This window comes from Ursus arctos, unplaced genomic scaffold, assembly GCF_023065955.2.
Source record: "Ursus arctos isolate Adak ecotype North America unplaced genomic scaffold, UrsArc2.0 scaffold_8, whole genome shotgun sequence".
Taxonomy (NCBI): Eukaryota; Metazoa; Chordata; class Mammalia; order Carnivora; family Ursidae; genus Ursus; species Ursus arctos.
Genome location: NW_026623100.1, coordinates 67,502,127 through 67,527,383, shown reverse-complemented (window position 1 = coordinate 67,527,383; position 25,257 = coordinate 67,502,127). Strand labels below are relative to the sequence as shown.

The 25,257-nt window shown below is 37.5% G+C and overlaps 1 protein-coding gene across 3 annotated transcripts in view; it reads right to left on the bottom strand.

Annotated features, from left to right (window-relative positions):
• Positions 1 to 4,183: 4,183 nt before the first annotated feature.
• The window catches only part of ATAD2B (ATPase family AAA domain containing 2B), a 148,934-nt gene continuing 127,860 nt past the window's right edge, over positions 4,184 to 25,257 (bottom strand). For all 3 annotated transcript variants that reach the window (XM_026519592.4, XM_044390587.3, XM_057309379.1), the window contains exons 23-28: positions 20,811 to 20,933; positions 17,624 to 17,761; positions 13,642 to 14,325; positions 10,364 to 10,491; positions 9,913 to 10,041; positions 4,184 to 7,631 (exon numbers count right to left, since the gene is read on the bottom strand). In XM_026519592.4, coding sequence (XP_026375377.1) covers positions 7,590 to 7,631; positions 9,913 to 10,041; positions 10,364 to 10,491; positions 13,642 to 14,325; positions 17,624 to 17,761; positions 20,811 to 20,933 — 1,244 coding nt within the window. In that variant the 3' untranslated portion in view covers positions 4,184 to 7,589. The remainder of the gene's footprint in view (positions 7,632 to 9,912; positions 10,042 to 10,363; positions 10,492 to 13,641; positions 14,326 to 17,623; positions 17,762 to 20,810; positions 20,934 to 25,257) is intronic.

Below are 25,257 nucleotides of genomic sequence, written 5' to 3'. Positions count from 1 at the left end.
AGAATATTATTTAGAAATAAGAGATGCGTACTTAAATACTAGTTAAGGGTGTTGAAAACAGCTGGCTCTGGGGAGAATATTCCTTTTTGTGGGGAGAAAGGGAGGGAAGAGGAATAGGGATAACTAGTTTTTATAACAAGCTTTCTAGAACTACTTCATTCTTTAAACCATATTCATGCATTTCCAAATTAAAAATATATAACATTTTAAAGACGTAAAATAATTCCATTTATGTACATTTAAGAAACTCCTAAACCATTTTGACGGACACATACAAACAGTAATAATTACAGTAGTAATGATTAAAACATACTGAACACCCTATGTGCCTGGGACTGTTCTAAGGTCACTACGATGTGTTTGCTGATTCAAACGCGTCATCCTCATATAACTACCACAGGCTCGGTGCTATCGTTATCCGCCTTCCTACAGATAAACTGATGTGCAGGGAGGTGAAGTAACTTGCTTCATGTCACACAGCCAAGAAGGAACATAACTAGGATTCAGACTCAGTCTGGCTTCAGCACCCATACTATTACCTTCTCAAATAATGAGTTAAAAACAGACAGGAAAGATATTCATCAAAGTCATCAGAATGGCTCCCTCTGAAGAAAAGGAATGTGACTGGGGATTGGTAGGAAGGGGACATCAACTTACCTAGAATTTTTTTCTTTAAAAAAAGAACTACAGGGACACCTGGGTGGCTCAGTCAGTTAAGCATCTGCCTCGGGCTCAGGTCATGATCCCAAGGTCCTGGGATGGAGCTTCACGGTGGGCTCCCTGCTCAGCGGGGAGTCTGCTTCTCCCTCTCCCCCCACCCCATTCAAGCTAACAAATAAGTAAAATCTTTTTTAAAAAATTAAAAAATAAAGACTTTTTAAATTAAATAAAAAAGAACTACAACAATTATGTTAAACTGTTAACATTTAATCCTGGATGACGTGAACATGCATGTTGTACTGTTCTCTGCAGTATTCTACGGTTTAAAAATGTTTACTAATAGGGGAGAAAAACCTGAATACGAGCAAATGAACTTATCATTCACCTTAATGATAGATCAGTTAAGAATCCAAGTTCTGAAACCACACAAGCTGGAATCCCAGCTAAGACTCATTAGCTTTGTAGCCTCATCGGGCAAGTTGCTTAACCAGCTCTGTATTTCAATATCCCCTGTTGTTACGTGGAACCAACAATAGTACTTAACTTCATAGATGCTGGGATAATTAAATGGTTAATCCTTAAACAGTATCTATCACTCAGACGTTTGCTGCTGCAATTACTACTACTGTATTTATCACCCAAGCACTGGCCACTATTAGATAACAACTTGTTTACTCTTTGCCCACTAAACTATGAACTCCAAGAGAACCAGGACCTTGCTGTCCTGTCCTCAACTGTAACTCTAACGCCAAGAACTGTGCTTGGCAAGTGGCATTGCTCAAATAAATGTGTTAAATAAATGTTGACCTTTGGTGATTAGGAACTGCTTGTACTTTCACCTGCAGCTGTCATGCTGTTTTACTCTTCAGTATATGCTTCTGTTGTTCCTTCTGCCTGGAAAACCTTTCCCATCTTGATGCCTCAGCTCAGGCGTCAGATTTTTTAGGAAGGCTTTCTTGAGGCTGGGCTACATGTTCCTCCTCTGTACTCCCGCTGTACCTTACGCAGACTCCATCGTTAACACACGCTATACATAGTATACTGAAATACACTTGCGCGTCTCTCTACCCCCACAAGAGGCAGTGAAGCATAGCAATTAAGAGCATCAACTCTGGTGCCAGACTGCATTTGAATCCTGGCTGTGTGACCTTGGACAAATCACTTTATGTCCCAGTTTACCTGGCCTGTAAGATGGGGATAGTAATAACACATAGTTCATAAGGTTCTCAAAGTATTAAGAATGTATTTGTATTTGTAAAGCACTCAGAAAAGTCCCTAGTGGATAGTAAATATGATGTAAGGATGTTAAATTATAAAAATCCTGTTGAAGACAGACACTATGTCTTTGCCCATCTTTACATTCTCCCAAACTGTGACTGTTACACTAGGTTAGACAAAAGGAATAGCACCCAGATTAGGTCAGCTACTTAATGAAAAAAGGGTGATGGATAGGAGACATTTTAGAAGGATAAAAATCAACAGAACACGCTGCATGATTAGAATGAGATGCACCATAAAGAAGATAAAATTTAGGATGACAGGTTTTGGATCCTTGATGGATATGGTTCTATTCACTAAGATAGGAAATAGAAGAAAAGGAAGAGTTCTTGGCAAATGTCTAACAACAAAATGCTTCATTCAATGTTTGTAGAGAGAAGAACACTTTCAAAAAAATAATTTGAACCTGACCAACCATGACAGAAATCTGGCACATGACATCGAAAGAATTTAAGCTCCATGAAGACAGGGACCTTTTCTGCTTTGTTTGTTGCTTTATTTCCAGCACCTGCAACACTGCTTGGCACACTGTAGGCACTCACTGTAACTCTGTTCAATCAATGAAAGGATGATTTAAGTAAATTTCAACTATGTCAATTAAGCCAAAGAAATAAGCATCTACTGTAAGTCCAGCATTGTTTTAAATTCCTACAAGGAATGCAGAAAAAATATGATACTTCCTTTCCCACATAAATAAATTACTGTTTTGCCTAACATTAGTAATTCACTGTTATGCACTATAAGATACAGCTAAGTTCTGAGAAGGAAAGATAACAGTAAGGGAGATGCACTGGTGGAGAATCTAAGCACAGCCCTGAAATATAAGCAAGATTTCATTAAGTTGAAAATAAAGATACTCCATGGTGAGTGGTATGAATAAAGTGATGATATGATGTAGCATGAATGGTCACAAGAAAACAGAAAAGGTTTTGGTAAAGTGGGGCTACACTCTAGAAAAGCCAGAAAGAAACAAAGGGCAAATAAAATGCCAACTCCCTCCGGGAAGAGTCATTTTCCCCACTCCTAAACAGAATTAATTGCTTCCCTTCTTGTAACTCTGAACAATACCGTGTTCCTTCTGTTATAGCCCTATCCCACTGATCATTACTACTGGTATATGCACCAGCCTCCCCTAGCGGACCACAAGCTACTGAAAGATAGAGAATGTGTCTAGCATAGTACCTAGGACATAACAGACAAGACTGTGCAGGTAAGAGAGGGAATTTATATTTAAAAAGATAGCCAACAGGGGCACCTAGGTGGCTCAGTCGGTTAAGCATCTGCCTTTGGCTCAAGTCATGATCTCGAGGTCCTGGGATCGAGCCTGCATCAGGCTCCCTGCTCAGTGGGGAGTCTGCCTCTCCCTCTGACCCCCCTCCCCCTGCCTGTCTTTCTCTCTCTGTCTCAAATAAATAAAAGCTTTTAAAAAAATGCACTTATAAATTACTTATATAAACATTTGGCTAAAATGTTTAAAAATGCTTCCCAGGTTTATTACTACCAGTCTTTTGATATACAATTTAAAGTAAAAATTAATACAATTTGCAAAATCAATAAAAACAAAGTATTACTCAAATTCAACCAGTTCCTTTTTACTGTGATTTAAAAAAAAAAAATTAGGAACTTCTATTGAGTAGAATTAGTATACTAATCTCAGGACATGAAAAGGTAGCACATGGTGGACAGCAGAAACATGGGCAATCTAAAGCCAAGAACATTCTATTGCTATGAAGCAACAAGCCCCTCAAAATTCTGGTATGAAATCTTTCTCCATATTTAAATTCTGTGTACTATTCAAAGTATGCTGATAACTATCTGATCAAAGAGAAAAACACTACAAAGTAAGTTAACCAAACTACCTGATCATCTGCTGTAGCAGTGTTCCAAACAGAAAAACAAATTTCAGAAGTAATCTATCTGCTTCTATAGGACACATTTTAGATAATCCTCAACTGAAATTAAAAACACATGTCCTCAACAGAAAAAACTTTTAGCTAAAAAATACTGAGGGCTACTAAAATCTAAAAGAACATTACAAGATTTTGGATGGGTGCTTAATAAACATCAACGTGCTGACCAGAGGAGTTAAGATGGCAGAGCAGAAGGGGGACCCTATGCTTGCCTTGCCCCTTGAACACAGCTAGATAAATAAACATCAACACGCCCTAACCGCACAGCAGAGTTCAGCTAGGACAGTAGTGCTGCACTTGCAGCCAGCAGCAATCATCGTCAGGCTAAAGACAGGTTTTTCTTGTCGTCTTTATTCAAGTATTTCACAGCAGTTATATTACAAATTACAGTAAATGTTCAAAATTCCAGAATTCAAAAATTAAATAATTTACTTCAAACTAATGTAAAATGAAGTCAAATGCAAAACATCAATTTAACACAATTCTAAATTAAACTATAAACCCAAAACAGACCATAGTTGATGAAGTCTACTTAATCTACGAAGTAGACATACATGACTGAAACCAAAAAGGACTCCCAAAATCTAAATAACTGAATGTACAAAATACAAAAGATGCAGGTACAAGTCCAAATTCAAGCTTACAATGTGATTACAAATAATAATTATAATAACAATGGCATTCAGCTACGGGACCTGACACTGAAGATACCTACTGAATAGCACCATAGCTGAACCAACTTAATCAAAAAATGGGAAGATATTACCACCCCACTCCCTAAAAATAAAATCCAGTAAACCTACAAATACATTGGCATATGAGAAAAATCAAGTCATGAAAGGACATAAAACAAAATTAAAAAAATTAATCACAGGTGAGATTCAAGCTCAAAACCACAATTAACTCCACAGCCATCAGTTTCAACCCTAGTGCGGTTCCATCATCTTCAAAAAGCTCCCATGGTCCCCACAGCTGAGCATTAACTATTGTTGGGCTGTGCTGTGATACATATTTTACTGATCTGAGAGCAAAGTTTTACACAGGAGCTATCATTTATAATGCTCACAATAGGAAATAAGAACAGAGGTCAATTTGTACATATTTTTGCCAATGCTATACAGCAAAAATTAAGAACTTACAGAAAGGTAAACAAAATTGTGTCCACTTGGATAATTTCACAAGCTGCTTTAAACTATAGAACCACCAGATATCTGTAAAGTAAGCAAAACTGGTATGTGGTTTTTTGGGGGGGCGGGGGAAGGGGAGCAGAGGAGTTGATACAATTTCAGCTAATTTTTCTCCCCTTGGCATTAGATTGGCTTTCTCTTTAAGACCTAAACTGTTCAAAGTGGCAGTTCCTATCATACTGAGGTTGCCTCCTACTTCTCCACCTATATCAAGGTTAAAATAAAAAAACTTGATCTTTTGGAAGCATTTTAATGCTGAACATAAATAAATTTCCCTTGTCAAACCCACTGATGGCTAAAATCTTAATTAACTTGTACAAATTTAGTAACCTACTAAGAACATGTGCGTTTTTTTTTTCCTTTCACAAGTGCTGCTGTTACTTGAACAGAATGCTTCTGAATTAGAGTAACTGGAATAAATATTTAAAAAAAAATAGTGCAGCAAGAACCTGAGACTTGCAAAAAACCCTTTTAGCAGAAACTTGCTACAAAAAATCTGCTACATCTTATTTCATCAAATCTTTAAATTCTGTAACAATTTCCATCAAAATACAAAATGCTAATGTATTAGACAGTAAAATAGTTTGAACTGGTTTGATGGTAATAAATACTAAAGAAAGCATGAAAATCCTCCCAATAATCAAATTAGAGGTTTCAAATAACCTCCCCTTTAAAATGGTTCATCGTTAATCGCACTTGCCCACCTTAAAAATACAGTGTGTCTACATGGGTAGCATCTTGAATTATATGACTGAATATTATGAAAACTTCATAGACTAGGTATAAAGAAAAAAAAGTGGCATTTTTAAAAAATTAATCTATAATTAGAAGGCGCAAAATGTTAATGTAAATGCAAAGAAGCACTTCAGATTACTGCAGTAGCCTACGGCCAAAGTGTGCGCGCGGCGCTGGCCGGGCACACTACGAACAGCCAGAGACAAGGAGACAAGTACCTTAGCTTCAGCATGTAAACGGTGGCAAAGTGATTACAGGACTCTGTAAACACTACTGGTAACTAAAATACAAAAAGCTGAGGTAGCTCAGTATCTCTGCAGTAGTCCAAGACCATTTGATCTAATCAAAACCCAAACTACATGTGTTGCATATATTGGAAAGACACACCTGCAGCTAACGGCTATAATGAATGACGATATCAAGCCAACTTGTCAAAATTTTCTACTTTTTTTGTTTAAAAATCATCTGATAAAAAAAATGTCACTGCACTCCCTTTGCCTCTTTGCAACTGCCTAGACTGTGTCTCCAAATTTATAGGAAGTTTTTGTAAAACTAGTAAACCATAATTAATTTTAGGTAAGTACAATTCACAGAAATCACTCAACAAGATCCAAAATGGGTTCCAATCAAAATGAATAGTTGTGAAGGTAAGCTTATGGTAAGGGATTTAAACATTAATACTGTCATTCAAGGACCATACCAAAGCTCACCTGCAACTACGCATAAAGAAAATGAATTTCATGGAGCTTCTGACAAATTCCTCTTTTCTGTCCATTTGGCAAGTCCTGGCTTTAAAACAAAACAGTTACAATTTACTATACATGAAATCATTCTTCTCTGGGAACTCAAACATGAATAACTATTAAATTGCCACTGAGAGAGGAAAAGAATGTCGTTCTCTATTTAATTTCTGGTCATCATTGTCAGCAATACTGTAAAGTGTGTAAGTTTTTTGGTGGACAGTGTATTATTTATTGTTGTTTTATTTTGTGTTTCTTAAACAGAAACAGACCATACAGGAAAACTTACCATTTTAGTATATCGTGTGGCTTAATGACTGTCTTGATTGAGTTTTGAAAACAAGACAGGCATTTTATACCAAAACACTGGTTGCCTCTTAATGACACAGAGTATCAAAACTTATTTTCAAGGTTGTGACCAAAGAGACATTCTAATTCATTTGCTACAAACAAGCCCATTCTTTTGTTTAGCCTTATCTTTCTCAAATGAATTAAAAGGCACATTAAAGGCCGTTCTAAAGAGCCTAATCTAATTTCATCCAGTTTCTTCAGTTTCCCACCAGAATATACCATAGCCAACTCTAAAACAGGTTTCAGTCCATTACCCAGAGGAAAAAATAAAACAAATATGCTAAAAGGAGAAAGGAGAAAGAAAAAACAAAACAAAACAAAACAGGTTGCCCACTGTTTAAACAATTCAACACAGTTAGAACTGCCCCATCCAGTTTCCTCGTGTTTGCTGGTCTGCTCCCTAAGAGATAAGTCTCCAAAAGAGAGTGCACGAAAAGAGGAGCAGAAGTGAGAGCAGTTTCTGTAGCACCAAAAATCTCCAATCTGTGGGGTTGTATTTTTTATTTGTGGAAAATACAACATGTTTCTGAAGTTCTGTTTGGTTCTTGTAGGCTGGTTGGTTTCAGGTACCTGAGACAATAGCACCAAATTCAACAGAGAAAGAATGAGTGAGAGAGCACTTTACACCAAGGCTCTGCACGTAATTGGTGCAATTTGAAATTGAATGGCTCAGAAGACTGCTCTGTCAGGAGCAGATTGGAGAGGATAAACCACTCATCTTGAAAAGTTCATAGGAATGTCTCAAACATATGAACTGTTCTTTCCATCTCCTACAAGGGGAAAAAAAGTGCATGTTATTGATTAAAGAAAAGACAAATACACTATGGGAAAATTCACTTTCAATTAACTTTTTAGAGAAAGAATTTTAGATACAAGTTAAGCTTTAATTATTTTCTGATTATAATACCATAGCTACTTCCAAATGGCTCCTATTTTGATATTTAGGCTAATGAAGATGATGCTAGTAATACTCAATGAGTGCTTATTATGCCCAATAATGTACTAAGAAATTCATAAATATAAATAATTTGTCAGCTAATAAGTAGCGAAGTCAGAATTTGAGTACAGGTAGCCTCACTCCAGAGCCTGAGCCCTTCCTTTACTCACATTCTCTCAAAGCAAAATGAATGTATTCAGTATAGTAAAACTTGTACCAAAAGTAGAAGGCACCTGTTCCCATTGTTACTCACTCTAAACAGAGCTGAAAACAAAAGGGAGGGGGGAGCCAGAAAGAGTCACTGCCATCACCACAAGGAATGCCACTCACCGGTGATTCTGCTATTAAGTCCTTTTCCTCCCTAAAAAAGGCCCTAGATTACAGGGTTCCACATCCCCAACTGAAAAATGTTGCACTGCTGAAGACTATTCAACCCATTCAAGCTAATCAAATGTCAACCCATGTGAATAAACAAGTTCTGGAATTTTTTAAAAAAGTAAAGAACTCTAACCTACACATTTCATTCAGATGGTCAAGTGTCCAATACATCTAAGACATTTGGTTTTCCTTTCCCCCTTTGAACACCTGAAATTATATTCTAAATCTCTGTACAATAGGCCAGATTATTGTCTAATCAAGAAGTTCTCATATTAGATCAATAAAAATCACTCGTGCTAAATGTTTCATCATATTATTACTGAATAAGGAAAAAAGTCAGATTATAAAACAGAATATACAATATGATCCCAATTTTTAAATATGTATTTACATACTTATACACATTATGCACATCTAGACATTTTTAAAGGACAAAAGATATCCCAAAAGATTAACACTGACTAGTTTCCTCTAGATGGTGGGATGTGGATGATGTTTTTATTTTCTCCTTTGTGCTTTCTTATTATTTCTATATATTGTATAATGACAGTGTAGATTCATAAAAATGTAACTCATAAAAATGTGATTAGAAAATAACTTTTAAATGCTCTCTCCCTTTGATTCAAGTCCAATATTCCTTATTGAACATGGAAAATAATCACATCCTCTACATATAAATCTTTAATATACTAGAAATGCTCCTTGAGAGCAGGGACTTTGTCTCATTCATTTTTTGCAGCCCAAACATCTAGCACAGTATCTGGAACTACAGGCATTCAGTAAGTATTTAATAATCAGACCACTAGATAAACTAACTGGGAAATGAACAGGGAGTCTAAGTCACTTAGCCATTTAATGGGTCTACATTTGCTCAGATGACCTCAAAAAGCAGAAATGTGGCTTAATGATGTAAATTAGATGAACAAGTATAAGTTCATATTTATAAGGAAGAACTCATTATGGCCCAGAGTTGTCTAGAAAGGGAATGGTTCGGGGCACACGGGTGGCGTGTGTCCAACTCTTGGTTTCAGCTCAGGTCATGATATCAGGGTTGTAAGATCAAGCCCTCTGTCAGGCTCTGTGCTCACCTCAGAGTCTACTTAAGATTCTCTCCCTCTGCCCCTCCACCCGCTTGCACGCACACCCCCCTCTCTCAAATAAATAAAATCTTTAAAAAAAATTTAAAAAAAGGGAACGTATCACCTCAAAGTGTCTAAGCAAAAGGACAACCACTCCTTCATGTGGCCATCTCATAAGACTAGATCTGATGAATAAGATGACTTTTAAGTTCTCTTCTAATCACTAATGGGATGGCAAACAGGTCTCACTCCCTAGGCCCACTCCCTTAATCAGCAGTGGCTGCCTCGGTAGCAGTGGTAGGACTGTGAGGCCATCCCCGCATTCAATAGGCCCAAGTGATATGCTCAGTGTTGTCGGTAATAAGCAAGGGACAAGAGAATTGTGACATGCTATACTAGGTATCTGCCAACCCAGAACCACGAAGTTCTGTTTTGATAAACAAAGAATCCCAGGTTACTTCTGTCCTGAGACAAATGATACAGAAAGGATTTATTCTTCAAACTATAATGCCTAATGAGTCTTCTAAGTGTAAATCTTTGAAACATTCTTCAGTTACTTGGTGAAAGGTATAGGCTAGAAAAATGTTTTCCTCTTTTTTTCTCTGGGACAAGTAAAAGCAAATATTTGTTTATTCTAAGGATGAACTGAGCACTTACCTCTACAAGTTGTGATTTGTCATAATCTTTACGATGACGATAGATGCACTGACTAAGAAGAGAATATAATCTCTCAAGTTGATCAACTGCCAGATTGTTGCTTTTATCTACCAACAAATCAAGCAATTTCTAAGAAAAATTAGAAGAGAATAAAATGAAATTTGGTCTCATTTTCACACTGAAACAGTATATTCAAATGGCTAGGCAACAGACACCATAGGCTATGGTGTAACAGTGACACATTTAGAAGATTCTAAGGCTTACTTTATTACCAAGACCATTCTCTAAACCCCTCAAAACACACATAACTCTTTTTTTACCAGAAGTCCTAAAGCACTTATATTTGTAGGTTAAAGCAAGAGATTATCAAACTAGTTTTATTCCACTGCCTACAAACATATCCAAATCTCTTTTCATTCATTTAAGACTGACTGGGAACAGCGAAGTTTACCTTCAATCTCTCATGATCAACTATGAGAGGTGGCACAGGCTCAGAGGGCTCTTCTGGAACCAGTTCCAGGCTTGTTGTTTTTGCCTGCTCTAAAATTAACTTACGGTATTTCTTTACTTTAGAAGCACCTACAAATTGAAAAAAAAAAAATGCACTGCAGCAAGTAAAAGTTAAGAAAAATCAAGCTTAAACAACTATAAATTCTTCTACCCACCATAAAAACTTTTTGGAATAGGGTATATTCTTTAAATGATAATTTTTTAAAATAAGTAACACAAATTGAAGAAAATTAAACCACAACTATGAAAGCCAAGTTATGCTAGAGTATCATCTAATAAACACAGCCGCTTAAAGGAAGAGAAAAGCAATCATCACCTCTAAGCACTAACCTATAAACAGTCTTCACTCTCTTTATGATAGCCACCATTTTAAAATTTAGAGCTTTCAGAACTGGAAGAGGGGAGGCAACCTAGAAAAGCAGATACTCACACCAAGTGAGGCCAATCTGTCTACGTATTTGCCTTGCAAGTAAAAACAAACAAAAAACTTCAACATGAACTGAAATTTTTCTCTTTTACACTGCCCAGATTTCTATCAGAAATCTAACATTTTTTTCTTAAAAATATAAGCCCATTCAAAGTGTAATAGGACTAGTGATCTTTCCTACCTCAGAGTAAATTACTACAATCGAATTATTTTCCTCTCAACATACTGAGACCAGCTACACTGAAAACAAACAGAAATTCTGAGGTGGCTGAGCATAATTTAACAGAACCAGGCACTCTGAGGGACAGAGAGGGCAGACAGGCCATAAGCCCTGTGATGTCCTAGGTAGGCATACTCTAAGAAGCCAAGGGGTAAGGAACACAAAGACAAACTCAAACTGTTTCAGAACTTTATTTTTTTTTTAAGATTTTATTTGTCAGAGAGGGAGCAGAAGCAGGTGGAGTGGCAGGCAGAGGGAGAAGCAGGCTCCCCGCTGAGCAGGGAGCCCTATGTGGGACTAGATCCTAGGACACTGAGATCATGACCTGAGCTGAAGGTAGACACTTAACCAACTGAGCCACCCAGGCGTCCCTGTTTCAGAACTTTATAGAGGAACTGTCCGATGTCACAAACACTAAGGACACAAACACTTCCCCCTCCCTCCTGCGTTAGTTCTCTTATTCCCATGTCTTTCAACAATTCCCTCTAATCAATGCTTGCTATACAGATAAATAGTAAAAGAACCAAAATATTGCTTTGGGAAACATATACCTCCATGTAGCAGAGAAATTTTATATTTCAGACAGCCTATGGAGTGAAAGCCTTTATTTATGGTTCAATTACCATATGCTAAGAGTTTTGTTAAGAAATTCGGATCCTCATTACCAAATCCATGGACATCCAGGAGCCTGAGAACTTGCACTAGGTAACACTGCCCTGACAGTTACAAGTGAAAACTTCAGATACAGCCTTTATACAACAAATACCTTTAAAGATTTTAGATAACCAATTGAACATAATATTAATTTAAACCTTTTCTGCAAGCATACTAAAATCTCATAGTGAAAGAACATTAAAAAGGACTCCTCACCTCATATCCAAAGTGCCTCATCAGCAAGATCTCTCCCTTTCTCCCCACTCTGTTCTAGTATTACTTAACCCTAGCTTTAACACGTTTAAAATCCTGTCTGTATGATAAATATAAATAAATAAATACCAGAATAAATACTGCCCTCATGGGGCACCTGGGTGGCTCAGTCGGTTAAGCGTCTGCCTTCAGCTCAGGTCATGATCCCAGGGTCTTGGAATCGAGCCCCGTGTTGGGCTCCCTGCTCATCAGGAAGCCTGCCTCTCCCTTTCCCACTCCCCGTTTGTGTTCCCTCTCTCACTGTGTCTCTGTCAAATAAATAAAATCTTAAAAAAAAAAAAAAGAACTACCTTCTATTATTAAATGTTGAAAAGAAAGCAAAATTCTCAACAGGTAACACTTAAGAACATGGGGTGACTGGGTGGCTCATTCAGTTAAGCGTCTGCCTTCGGCTCAGGTCATGATCCCAGGGTTCTGGGATCAAGCCCTGGCAGCTGGCATCAGGCTCCCTGCTCAGTGGGAAGCCTGCTTCTCCCTCTCCCATTCCCCCTGCTTGTGCTCACTCTCTCTGTCAAATAAATAAAATCTTAAAAAAAAAAAAGTAAAAAAAGACCAGTATTACACATCTCTCTTTTATCCATTAAGAGAATTCTAAGACTTTGAATAGTATCTTCCCACTTCCTAATTTTGCTAGAGGATTCAAAAACTGGCAGCAAAAAACTTTTCCCACATAGCCCGAATCCCAGGCTAAGGCTATGTATATACCAGACCATTGAGCGAACATAATAAAATTTCAAAATACCTTAGTTATAAGAAGAGTACCTGTTCAGGATGAAAATGTATATTCAAAGGGTAGATCTCTAATGCACCCCTTCGCACTACGGGCTGAAGAATGATAAACAAAGCCGGGCTAGAAACCCCCAGGCCCCCTTTTCTGCTGCTTCTTAAAAGAATCACATAGCCATAGGAAGGCAGGAGCTAGCAGAGTGCTCTGAGTCTGCAAGGCAGATCTGACAGCACGGGTTCTGCTGCTTCCTATACCACTGGCTTTACAAAGCAATGGAGCCTCTTAGACTCAACATCCCTTAGATTCGACTAACAGTGAATGCCTGGAATGAATATAGTTCAGTATGTGCCAGGTACAAGAAGAGGTGATTAATATACATGACTTAGTCAATTCCTACAGTGACACCACTCTGAAGTTTAATTTAGAAGATGGAAAAACAAGGTTGGAGAGCATAAGTAACCAGCTCAAAGTCACATGATTATAATGAACAGAAGTGGTAATTAACATTAAGTATATGTGAGCATAGCATACCATACTGCTTTAGTATCCAAGTCTTCTCAGCCCAGCCTATCCCACCCTAATCATTCCTATTAGAATTCCATCTTCTTAACATCTGTGGGTTTACTCAACCTTTAGCCATAAATCCATTAAGATAGGGATAATAATCAGGTGGGAGGCAAAACAGTAAGCAGCCAGGAAAGCAATGCATTCTAAACCATAATCCTCTGAAACTTCCACCAAAATTTACTAGGCATGTGTATGTACACTTTCCCAGGGAAAAAGATGAAAACTTTAACAAATTCTCAGAGGGGTATAACTGCTTATCAACCAGTGTTACTGGGGACCAAACAAAATACGCCATTAGTTAACTCTGGAATTTAAAATTTCAGAAGATTTTTAAAAAAATATTCACTCTACCTTCTTTATCCAGTTCTGCATCTTTAACCTCCACTTCGGGGCTAGGTTCTAACTTCTCATTACTGCTACATTCCAGGGCCTCTAGTTTCTCGGGATCATCTCCATGATGTTCATTTGAAGTTTCTGGTTTTTCTTTTGACTGGTCCTCCAGGACAATCTTTTGTTCAGAACTACATTTGTCTCCACTACCACAGAAAGAAACTACTTCAGCCTTGCCATTCTGACACTCCAGAACAGGTATTCCTTCAAAACTGTCAGTGGAGGCCTCACCATTTAGACAGCTTCCTTTAAGAAAAGGCTCTTTCCTAGATGTCTGTTCTGGATTTAGAGAACTGCTGCTGTTGACAAGGAGAGACTCATTGGAACTTTCCTCTTCAGTAGATGCAAAGTTCTCCTTCGTGCCCGCTCCATTGTTAAGCCTCTGCCCCTGGTCCATGTCCATGATGTCACATGATGATTCGTCATTGGTCATAGAGAGGTCTCCGGTCTCTTCACCATTTTCTTCATGGCAGTCAGTGCTTACCTCAAACTCTCCATTCTCTAGCAACTTCCTGTCCTCCGTATGGTTCTCATAGTCTGCAAATTTAGTGTCCTCTTCATCTTTTTTTAAATTATTGACTTTTCTTTTCTTAATAATTCCTTTACCCCACTGTGATCGCCGCCTTGATTTTCTCCGAACTCGAACTATTTTAGAGAGAAGGAAAACAGGTATATAGAACTTAGAGCGCAACACTTGTTTTACAAATGTTCTCTATATTAAGACCCAAAAGAAACTAAACCCCTACTGGTGTAACACACAAGAACTACTTAGCTCTTGACATCCATGCTGACTAATCCTCACGACCTACAAGTAGAATGAATATGAAGTCAGAGACAAAATCTGAAGAATGAAATTTTTTAAAAAATTGAATATGACTTCACCCAGCATTAATTTTCTATTTTCCTAGATTCTACTTTACAGCTATTCCTAATTCCTCACATTCAGGGGCCAAGCATATAATATCTACATTTAGGAAATGACCAACCACATTACCAGGCTACCTAGAAAACTGGGGGCCACAGCCCTGGATTTCCACCAGGAAAATGAGTGCTTTGCCAGCAAAATCACCCCAAAGCTCCTAAACCATGAAAGAAAATGAACGCATGAGCCGGTACATCAAGACAGAACTGTTACAGGTGTCCCACAAAGAACTATCCACTGCCTCTCCTTCCAGAAGAAGGAATTACCCACAGAAAGTATGGTTGTGGACAGAAACCCTATGAAGTTTATAGAGACAATATGGTTAGACAACTGTTAGCCTCCTCTACTATAAATGGTTCACCAAGCAGGATCAATTGGTTATACAGCCATCATCTGAAAATATGTAAAAAAAAAAAAAAAAGTGGGGGCGCCTGGGTGGTTCAGTTAGTTAAGCGTCTGACTCTTGATTTTGGCTCAGGTCATGATCTCAGGATCCTGAGACTGAGCCCCACGTTGGGCTCTACACTCAGCATGAGGTCTGCTTGTCCCTCTCCCTCTGCTCTTCCCTCTGCTCTCCCTCAAATAAATAAACAAAATAAATATATTAAAAAAAAAGAAAGAAAGAAAGAAAATGTGGAAAAAAGTTAAGGCCTCCGTTATCAAGGCAGCAACAACATTAACAAACATTGAAAATAAATATTTGGTCAGTAATATAAAAAGGAAGACCTACAGAAGTTATAAAGACTAAATTCATCTCTAGATGCCAGAAAACGTCATGAGCTTGATGAGTACTTCCAGTAACAATGGGCCCAGGAATCTTTAATTTAAAATTAAAGATTTTCATTTTTTAATTATTTTTTTAAATATATATGTGTTTTTCAAACTTTTCATCCTTTCATCTTTAATCCTTACTAAGTCTCTGTAAAGATACCAAGGTATTCACAGGAAATGGACAAATGCTGTTATAAGTATTACTTTTCTTTCTCATCTAAGAATAAATCTACTAAAGGTTTCTGAAATCATTTCCCAAATTCAAGTTATTTTGTCACTTGGTTAAAATATATTTTGCCTTCAAAACCGTATCATTTGAATCATCTCTCCCTTCCTTTTTCCCCTACTAATTCCTATTTTCATAATTTACACTTACAGGGTAGTTGGAATAGAAATTTCTGTTATTAATTTACTGTTAAAAGCTGTCCATAAGCTAAAGTGATGGGCATTTCTAAGTATTCCATTAACCATATGAAAAACTAATCCAGTCCACATTAAAAGTGAAAAAAAATAAATTCAGCCTGCTCTTTCTCTAAAAGGTAGAGCTATTAGGTTTTTACTGACAACTGACTCCAGACATTGTGACCTCTTATTCTCCAGCCATGCAACCAAAGCATAAACGGTTCCCCTCTTCTTTCCTCACTAAGCCATCTGACTCTAAAGAAGCAGCTAAACTCTATTCAATCAAGAGCCAGCTCAATTATTTGATCTGTAGGGACTAAGCAAAGGCTTAGAAGGCCAACTGAAGCAAGTTTATTTCTAACACTTTCATCCCAGCTAAGAACAAAAGAAAATGTTCTCATTTGGGAGGACGTCAACTAGAGATATTTTTCTCCTCCTTATGTAATTATTTTTAATGGTGAGTATAATTTTGGTAAAATAAGAGAAATTGATCATATAAGCTCCACAAAAATGGGGATTTTTGTTTTAGGCACTGCTATATCTCTACAGCACCTGACATGGGGTAGTAGTATCCATTTATGGAACTAAATCTTTCACATACTACTTGCTTTTACAGGGGCACTTTGTGTGAAAAACCAATATAGGGGTCACAATCTTTAGAGTCAATTTTTACAGCCTCTCTGAGCTTGATTCCAAAACTAAGACCTTAGGAAAGCAACTCTCTCTCAGGGATATTTAGATTTATAATTCAAGTAAATTAATGTGAAAACAGACAAATGATGAGTCACATATGCCATCTACTGGTAAGAGAAAACAAAACTCACATTTGTAGATTAAAACAACATTTTAAATGTTTAAAGGAAATGAAACTGCTTAAAGCCAATTTTCAATGGGTTTTAGTAAATATTTGTGTCAGGTGCAGAGAATATATAGGATTTCAAGGTTTAAATTTGAGTGTTATTATATAATCCAGGTCATGATCCAAGATACAACTACACCAAATAGCTTCCTTCAGTTTCATGGAACCAAAGGTACCACCAGGTCCTTCAAATTTTCTCACATATGAATGCCAGTTATTACAAAGAGAAGAGCTAAAAAAAAAAAAAAAAGAGAGAGAGAGTCTCGTTCATTCATTCAAATTCAGTGCCGCTGGTGAAAGAACATATTATGGCCAGCTTTACTGACAGCTTCGACAGTATGACCACCTTTATATCAGAACTGCATATATCTTCCAAGGGTGGCTATCTTCAACAAAACATATGGACTATATTAGGAAAATGCTGTGTTCATTTACATTTGTCTTTCAGAAATCTTATAATCAGCACAAATGAGGACAAGTGAAGAAAACCTAGAACAATGAATTTTCTCTTTCTAAATACATCTCACTTAAACAAAACTATATTAAAAAGGCTGTACAGATTCTTCAAACTGAGCACAAGATATTCTCTCAGAAAAATCAACATCCTACTGCCACACTGGCCACTCTCTTAAGTCAAAGTTGCCATTTTCCACAATAACAAGAACAGCCTATATATTATACAGCAAGGGCTTAGGATTAGAGGCAGGGGTAGATGAAAAGTGTTGGCTCCACATCTCTATCCAAAAACCAAAGTTTAAAACTAAAAATATTCAAACCTAGTTCAATGAATAGCAGCAAATACTGAATGTAGATGGAAAAGAGAAGTATACTTCTGATTGACATCCTACTGCACAAGCTCTTCACCTCTGAAAAGAGAGGAGAAGAACTCTGGGAACACAGCAGCACCTGGTTTGTGTCCCCAACTCCTCACAAACCTGCATCCTTCTCAGCCATTCCCACTACTGGATAACATGGTCTCAAACACTCACATGCACATTTATTTGCAGAGTTGTGCCAGACATCCAGTGGATTTCTTTGTTTGTGCCGAAATGCCTCTTCAACTCTAGCTTCTGTCTTCCGAGCTCCAGTGCCATGAGGATTTATTTGTTCTGCTGTTACCGATAAGCCTGCAGGCAGAAGATAAGCAACACCTATTTAAATATTCCCAGCTACATAAACCAACACAGTAAAAAAAAAAAAAAAAAAAAAAGTCTGAAATATAGAACTAAGTTTTAGTCATTAATTACACCTGGACAGTTTGTAATTCAGATGAAAACAGTATCTTTTGTTTTAAAATGGAAAAGAAACCAGATATAGAATCATAACAAAATAACCCGGCAGGCCATGTGTAACACTTAATCCCCAAAGGAACCCTATGTTTACTCGGTTTAATTTGCAAAGCCACACATTCTTTTTTTGTTGTTGTTAAGACTTTATTTATTTATTTAACAGAGAGAGAGACAGCCAGTGAGAGAGGGAACACAAGCAGGGGGAGTGGGAGAGGAAGCAGGCTTCCCAGCAGAGCATGGAGCCTGCCTGACGTGGGGCTCGATCCCAGGACTCTGGGATCACGCCTTGAGCCAAAGGCAGACCCTTAACGACTGAGCCACCTAGGCACCCCAGCAAAGCCACACATTCTTATGACCCTAAGACAATGATAATATGTTGTCTAAAAGTTATTATTTTTGCCATCTTAGAATGTGTAAGTGTTTGTTGGGTCATTAAACCCCATTCACAAGAACTGTTTTCGTCTGTCACACCACACTGCAGTAAGTTTGGTTTTCCTACATGGATCTTCCGAAGAGTAACCACTCCGTCTCAATTTCCTTCACTAGACTTGTTTCTTCTATGTGGTCATCAAATATTGACGTTTCTCAGGGTTGCCTTTGGAATCCCTTTTCTTCTCACTCTGATCTATACCTTCTACCATAAAGTATCATTCACGCCTTCAGCTTCTATCACTATCACATAAGAATTCCCAAATCCACATGTTTAGCCCAAGCATCTCTTGAGCTTCTGACCCATATATCCAACTGCCTATTTGGTATCACCTATTTGGTATCTCCAACTGGGTATCATAAAGATGGGTCAAATTAAAGCTAACTAGTTTATCTTTCCCCACCAAAATATCTATTCATCCTTATCTCTATAGAGATATTCCCTGTATCTACTGGTAGTATTAGCATCTACTAAGTCATTAAATCAGTAATATAGGCAACCAATTTTGACTCTTCCTTCCCTTCACAATGGCCTCCAACCCTGCCCCAATTTACATTGATCCTATATCCATTCCCACTTCATAATTAAAACTGCACAACCCCAACAGCTTTTTTCCCCAAAAGCTTTAATGAGGTACGACTTACATAACAACAACAACGATCACTCATTTTAAGCATACAATTAAATGATTTTTAGTAAAGTTACAGAGCTATGCAATCACCATAGCAGCCCAGTTTTAGGTAACTATCCCAGGCCACCACGAATCTACTTTTTGTCTACATAGATTTGTCTTTTGTGAATGTTTCATATAAACAGAATCACACAACAGGTGGTCTTTTGTAACTGGATTCTTTCAATGAGGATAATGTTCCTGAAGTTCATCTATGTTGTACCATGTATTAGTAATTTGTTCCTTTTTATGGCTGAGCAGTATGCCATCGTATGATATACCATTTTGCTTACCCATTCACCAGTTGATGGACATTTGGGTTGTTTCCAGGTTTTAGTTGTTATGAATAGTCTTTATACGGGCATATGTTTTCATTTCTCTTGGGCTGTTTCCAGAAGTAGAATCACAGGTCATATGGTAAATGTTATGCTTAATTTTTTAAAAACTGCCAAACTGTTTTCCAAACTGGCTCTGACAGTTTTTTGACTGGTCTCTCATCCTCCTATCCTGACACATTGAGACCTTGCTATTTCCTGCTGCCAAAGCAATTAACCAATTCTTTCCACAGCTTAAAATATTTCAATGACTCATATCGACTATGGCAATGGTTCTCAAACTTCAGTGTACAAAAAAATACTTGAATAGATTGTTAAAGTACAGATTTCTCAGCCTTACTACTCTCAGAGAATCTAATTTGCTAAGTGTAATAAGCTGATGTGGGTATTAGGCACACACACTTTGAAAAACACTGACCTACAGGATAAAGTCTTAAGCTCCTTAGCACTGGTATTGATTCATTCAAATATTTATAGGACAGAGTTCTAGGGACTGCAGCAGAGCTGTGAATAAGCCATTCACAACACTTATATTCCAAATAAGGAAGAGAGACTAAGAAAAAAAAAAGACAAAATGCCATGTGCTATGGTGACCAGAACCTATATTAGATTAGGTGACTAGGAAGGGCCTAAGGAAGTAGGAAAAAAGCTTCTTAATTTCAATCTCCTGGACTCAGCTCGCCTCTTGAGCTCTATTTCCCACCACCCCCTATAGCTTCAGCAATACCAGTTTGTAGTTCTTCAAATATACCATGTTATTTCATAGTTCTGTGCCTTTATACCTGCTATTCTCTGCTGTGCTTACAAATATCTCCTCCTCCTCTGTCACTGCCTCCCTTCTTCTGCTCTCTAGAGACAACACTCCTATATTCACTCCCCAAACTCTGGACAAAATGCTGGGATCCCTAAAAGGAGGTCTCTCCTCTGTGCTATAAACATGTTTCAATCAACTCATATACCTCAACTGTACTTGATTTGTTTTACAATTCTGTCTCCTACTAAGTGAGTTCCTTAAGGACAGGCTTATACACTGAATTAACACACCACATTTGCTAATTCTGTTAATTTTATATTTACAAAATTACACATAAACATCAACAAGGAAAACAAAAACAGTATTCCTAAAAGCTCTTAAAAAGTAAACCCTCTACAGATATGAAAGCCTATAAATCCTTTAATAATAAGAATCAATAACAGACATCCACCTGCAAAAAAAATTTCACCAAAAAGAACTTTCTGTAATTTGCACTCCTGCACTCACTAAAACTTGCATAGAAAGCAAAATTTTAAGATATCTTTGAGAATTTACATGACACATTAGTATCAGAAATATGTAAAGTCTGTGCTTCAAAGTAGATTATTTTCATAATGCCAGCAACCTTAAAGAAACACCATTTAGTAACACTCAGTGATTCTTGGTTCTTCAGTAGCAAGTTCATTTCTATAACTTACCTCTTTTTATTCTTGCTTCCTTAATTTCTTCACAGAGTTTATTAAATTCTGGATCCAATTCCGCCGCAATGATCGCATGTGCAGTGTCCTTCAGGGTACAAGCCCTGTGCCTAATTATTTTATCTGTTAAAAAAGTTGGTATAGTTTACTATATACATAAATGAAATAACATTAACAAAGGGCACCTTAAAAAGAGAAAAAAAAGAATGCAAACATTTAAATAAAACTGTAAAAAGCATTTCAGGTGAGAAACAGGCTCATTTAAATGATGAGTAAAAAATAAATATAATAAGGCATCCAAATCGGCAAAGAAGTCAAACTCTCTTTGCAGATGACACACTACTTTATGTGGAAAACCCAAAAGAGGGGTGCCTGGGTGGCTCAGTTGTTAAGCGTCTGCCTTCAGCCCAGGGCGTGATCCCGCCATTCTGGGATCGAGCCCCATATCGGGCTCCTCCGCTGGGAGCCTGCTTCTTCCTCTCCCACTCCCCCTGCTTGTGTTCCCTCTCTCGCTGGCTGTTTCTCTCTCTGCCAAATAAATAAATAAAATCTTTAAAAAAAAAAAAAGGAAATCCCAAAAGACTCCACCCAAGACTGCTAGAACTCATACAGGAATTCAGTAAAGTGGCAGGATATAAAATCAATGCACAGAAATCAGTTGCATTTCTATACACCAACAATAAGACAGAAGAAAGAGATATTAAGGAGTTGATCCCGTTTACAACTGCACCAAAACCATAAGATACCTAGTAATAAATCTAACCAAAGAGGCGAAGAATCTGTACTTAGAAAACTGTAGAATACTCATGAAAGAAGTTGAGGAAGACACAAATGGAAAAACATTCTATGTTCATGGATTGGAAGAACAAATATTGTGAAAATATCTATGCTACCTAGAGCAATCTACACATTTAATCCAACCCCTATCAAAATACCATCAACTTTTTTCACAGAAACGGAACAAATAATCCTAAAATTTGTATGGAACCAGAAAAAAACCCAAATAGCCAGAGGATTGTTGAGACAGAAAAGCAAAGCTGGCAGCTTCACAATTCCGGACTTCAAGCTGCATTACAAAGCTGTAATCATCAAGAGAGTACGGTACTGGCACAAAAACAGACACACAGATCAATGCAACAGATAGAGAGCCCAGAAATGGACCCTCAACGCTATGGTCTATCTTTGACAAAGCAGGAAAGAATGTCCAATGGAAAAAAGACAGTCTCTTCAACAAATGGTGTTGGGAAAATTGGACAGCCACTTGCAGAAGAATGAAACTGGACCATTTCTTACACCACACACAAAAATAGACTCAAAATGGATGAAAGACCTAAATGTGAGACAGGAATCCATCAAAATCCTTGAAGAGAACACAGGCAGCAACCCCTTCAACCTCGGCTGCAGCAACTTCCTAGACACATCGCCAAAGACAAGGGAAGCAAGGGCAAAAATGAACTACTGGGACTTCATCAAGATGAAAAGCTTTTGCAAAGCAAAGGAAATAGTCAACAAAACCAAAAGACAACCGACAGAATGGGAGAAGATATTTGCAAATGATATATCAGATAAAGGGCTAGTATCCAAAATCTATAAAGAACTTATCAAACTCAACACCCAAAGAACAAATAATCCAATCAAGAAATGGGCAGAAGACATGAACAGACGTTTCTGCAAAGAAGACATCCAAATGGCCAACAGACACATGAAAAAATGCTCAACATCACTCGACATCAGGGAAATACAAATCAAAACCATAGTGAGATACCACCTCACACAGTCAGAATGGTTAAAATTAACAAATCAGGAAACAACAGATGTTGGCAAGGATGCAGAGAAAGGGGATCCCTCTTACACTGTTGGTGGGAATGCAAGTGGTGCAGCCACTCTGGAAAACAGTATGGAGGTTCCTCAAAAAGTTGAAAATAGAACTACCCTATGACCCAGCAATTATACCACTAGGTATTTACCCCAAAGATACAAATGTAGTGATCCGAAGGGGCACCTGCACCCCAATGTTTATAGCAGCCATGTCCACAATAGCCAAACTATGGAAAGAGCCTAGATGTTCATCGACTGATGAATGGATAAAGAAGATGTGGTGTGTGTGTGTGTGTGTATACATACACACACATCCATATATACACATACGATGGAATATTATGCAGCCATCAAAAAAATAAAATCTTGCCATTTGCAATGACATTGATGGAACCAGAGGGTATTATGCTAAGTGAAATATGTCAATCAGAGAAAGACAATTATCATATGATCTCACTGATATGTGGAATTTGAGAAACAAGGCAGATGATCATAGGGGAAGAGAGGAAAAAATGAAATAAGAAGAAACCAGAGAGAGAGACAAACCATAAGAGACTCTTAATCATAAGAAACAAACTGAGGGTTGCTGGAGTGGAGGGGGGTGGGAGGGATGGGGTGGCTGGGTGATGGACACTGGGGAGAGTTTGTGCTATGGTGAGCGTTGTGAATTGTGTAAGACTGATGAATCACACACCTGTACCCCTGAAACAAATAATACATTATATGTTAATTTAAAAAGTAATAAAAAATAAATAAATAATAAAAATGTGAAAATAAATAAATAAGCCACTTAGTCATCTTGATAATTCCCTGAGAACTATATTTTTTAGAACTTCCAAGTATAGGTGACCCTTGCACAACACAGGGAGTGAGGGGTGCCAACTCCCCACACAGTCAAAAACCCAAAACTTTTGACTTCCCCCAAAATCTACTAGTAATAGCCTAATGCTGACCAGAAGTCTTATAGATAACATAAACAGTCCATTAACACATATTTTGTATGTTAAATGTATCATATACTATATTCTTATAATACATCTAGAGAAATGAAAATGTTAAGAAAATCATAAGAGAAAATATATTTACAGTACTGTACTGCATTTATCAGGGGAAAAATATCCATGTATAAGTAGACCTAGTAGTTCAAACCTGAGTTGCTCAGGGTCAATTTACAAATCATTTTAATTTAACAAATCATTATCTCAAAGATACAAAGTTTTATTTTATGTTTTTAAAAACCAAAAATGAATGATCTTCAATAAAAATTTTAAGAGATTCAGAGGATATTCACCATATGCCCAGCACCAGAGTTGCCATAGATGAATACTGAGAATTCAGAAAATCTTACATAATTTTCTCCGTAAGTGAAAACTGGTCAAAACTGTGAAGAATATAATATATCCTAAGTAACAGTGACCTATTAAAAAACTGTGACAGAAATGAAAAAATATAGCAAGACACTCTAAGCCAAAGACTTCGAGATAATATATAAATTGTAGGTAAATCCGAGAAAGAAATACACACACCCTTCTAAGTAAACTATACCTGACACTTGCACTAAGTCTCTGCTTTACACTAATCCAGAAGCTCTCATTCATGAACAATACAACATAAAAAGTACTCCTGAGAGCTATGCAACTCTGAAATATTGGAAGTCAACTAAAGGGGCACCTGGGTGGCTCAATCAGGTAAGCATCTAACTCTTAATTTCGACCCCATGTCAGGCCACCCTCAGCAGGGAGTCTGCTTGTCCCTCTCCCTCTGTCCCCCCCCCCCTTTCTCTCTAAAACAAATAAAATCTTTTTAAAAAATAAAAATAAAAAACTAAAAGTCAGGCAAATATATCAAGGTCACTTATTTTACAAAGTATCAAGAACTAAAACCCCAAGTCTCAAAATAATATCTGCTTTTTCCAACCCTAGTAAAGGCAAAAAGTATAGATGGACATTTTATTTATAACTTTTCTTATTAGAGAGCCATAATAATTCATTGTGGAAATCTTACAGAAACACGCAGCACTCAAGCAGCAACACTGGTGTATTTCCTCCCAACACATTTTCTCTAAACATTCATTCAAATAAATACTGGCAACTGTACCAGGACTTGAGCCAGGTGATAGCTACATGGTACTGAACAAGAGAGGTCTCTGCTTTCAAGAAAATTTTCATATTAGTATAGGACAGAGGTATTAATAAAGTAATCTCTCATACACACATATAAACACTTCCCTCACCCTTCCCACACCGCCCCCCAAAGCCTTGAATAATAGCTATGAGGAAAACCCACGTGGTTTTGGTGTGGGTGCCAATCTGAACTGGACAAGTAAGGAAAGGCCTCTCTGAAGAAGTGGCATTTAAACAGAGACTGAAAGCATGCAGTGGAAGCCCCCTGAAGAGTAGGGGGAAAATTAGTGCAGGTTCAGAAAATACCATGGGAGAAAGTTCTGGAGTAAAAATATCTTAAGAGATTTCAAAAAACTAAAAGGCAGCCTCTATGTTTAGAATACAAATAAACAGGGCACCTGGGTGGCTTAGTCGGTTAAGTATCTGTCTTCGGCTCAGGTCATGATCCTAGAATCCCAGGATCGAGTACCGCATCGGGCTCCGTTTGGCAGGGAGTTTGCTTCTCC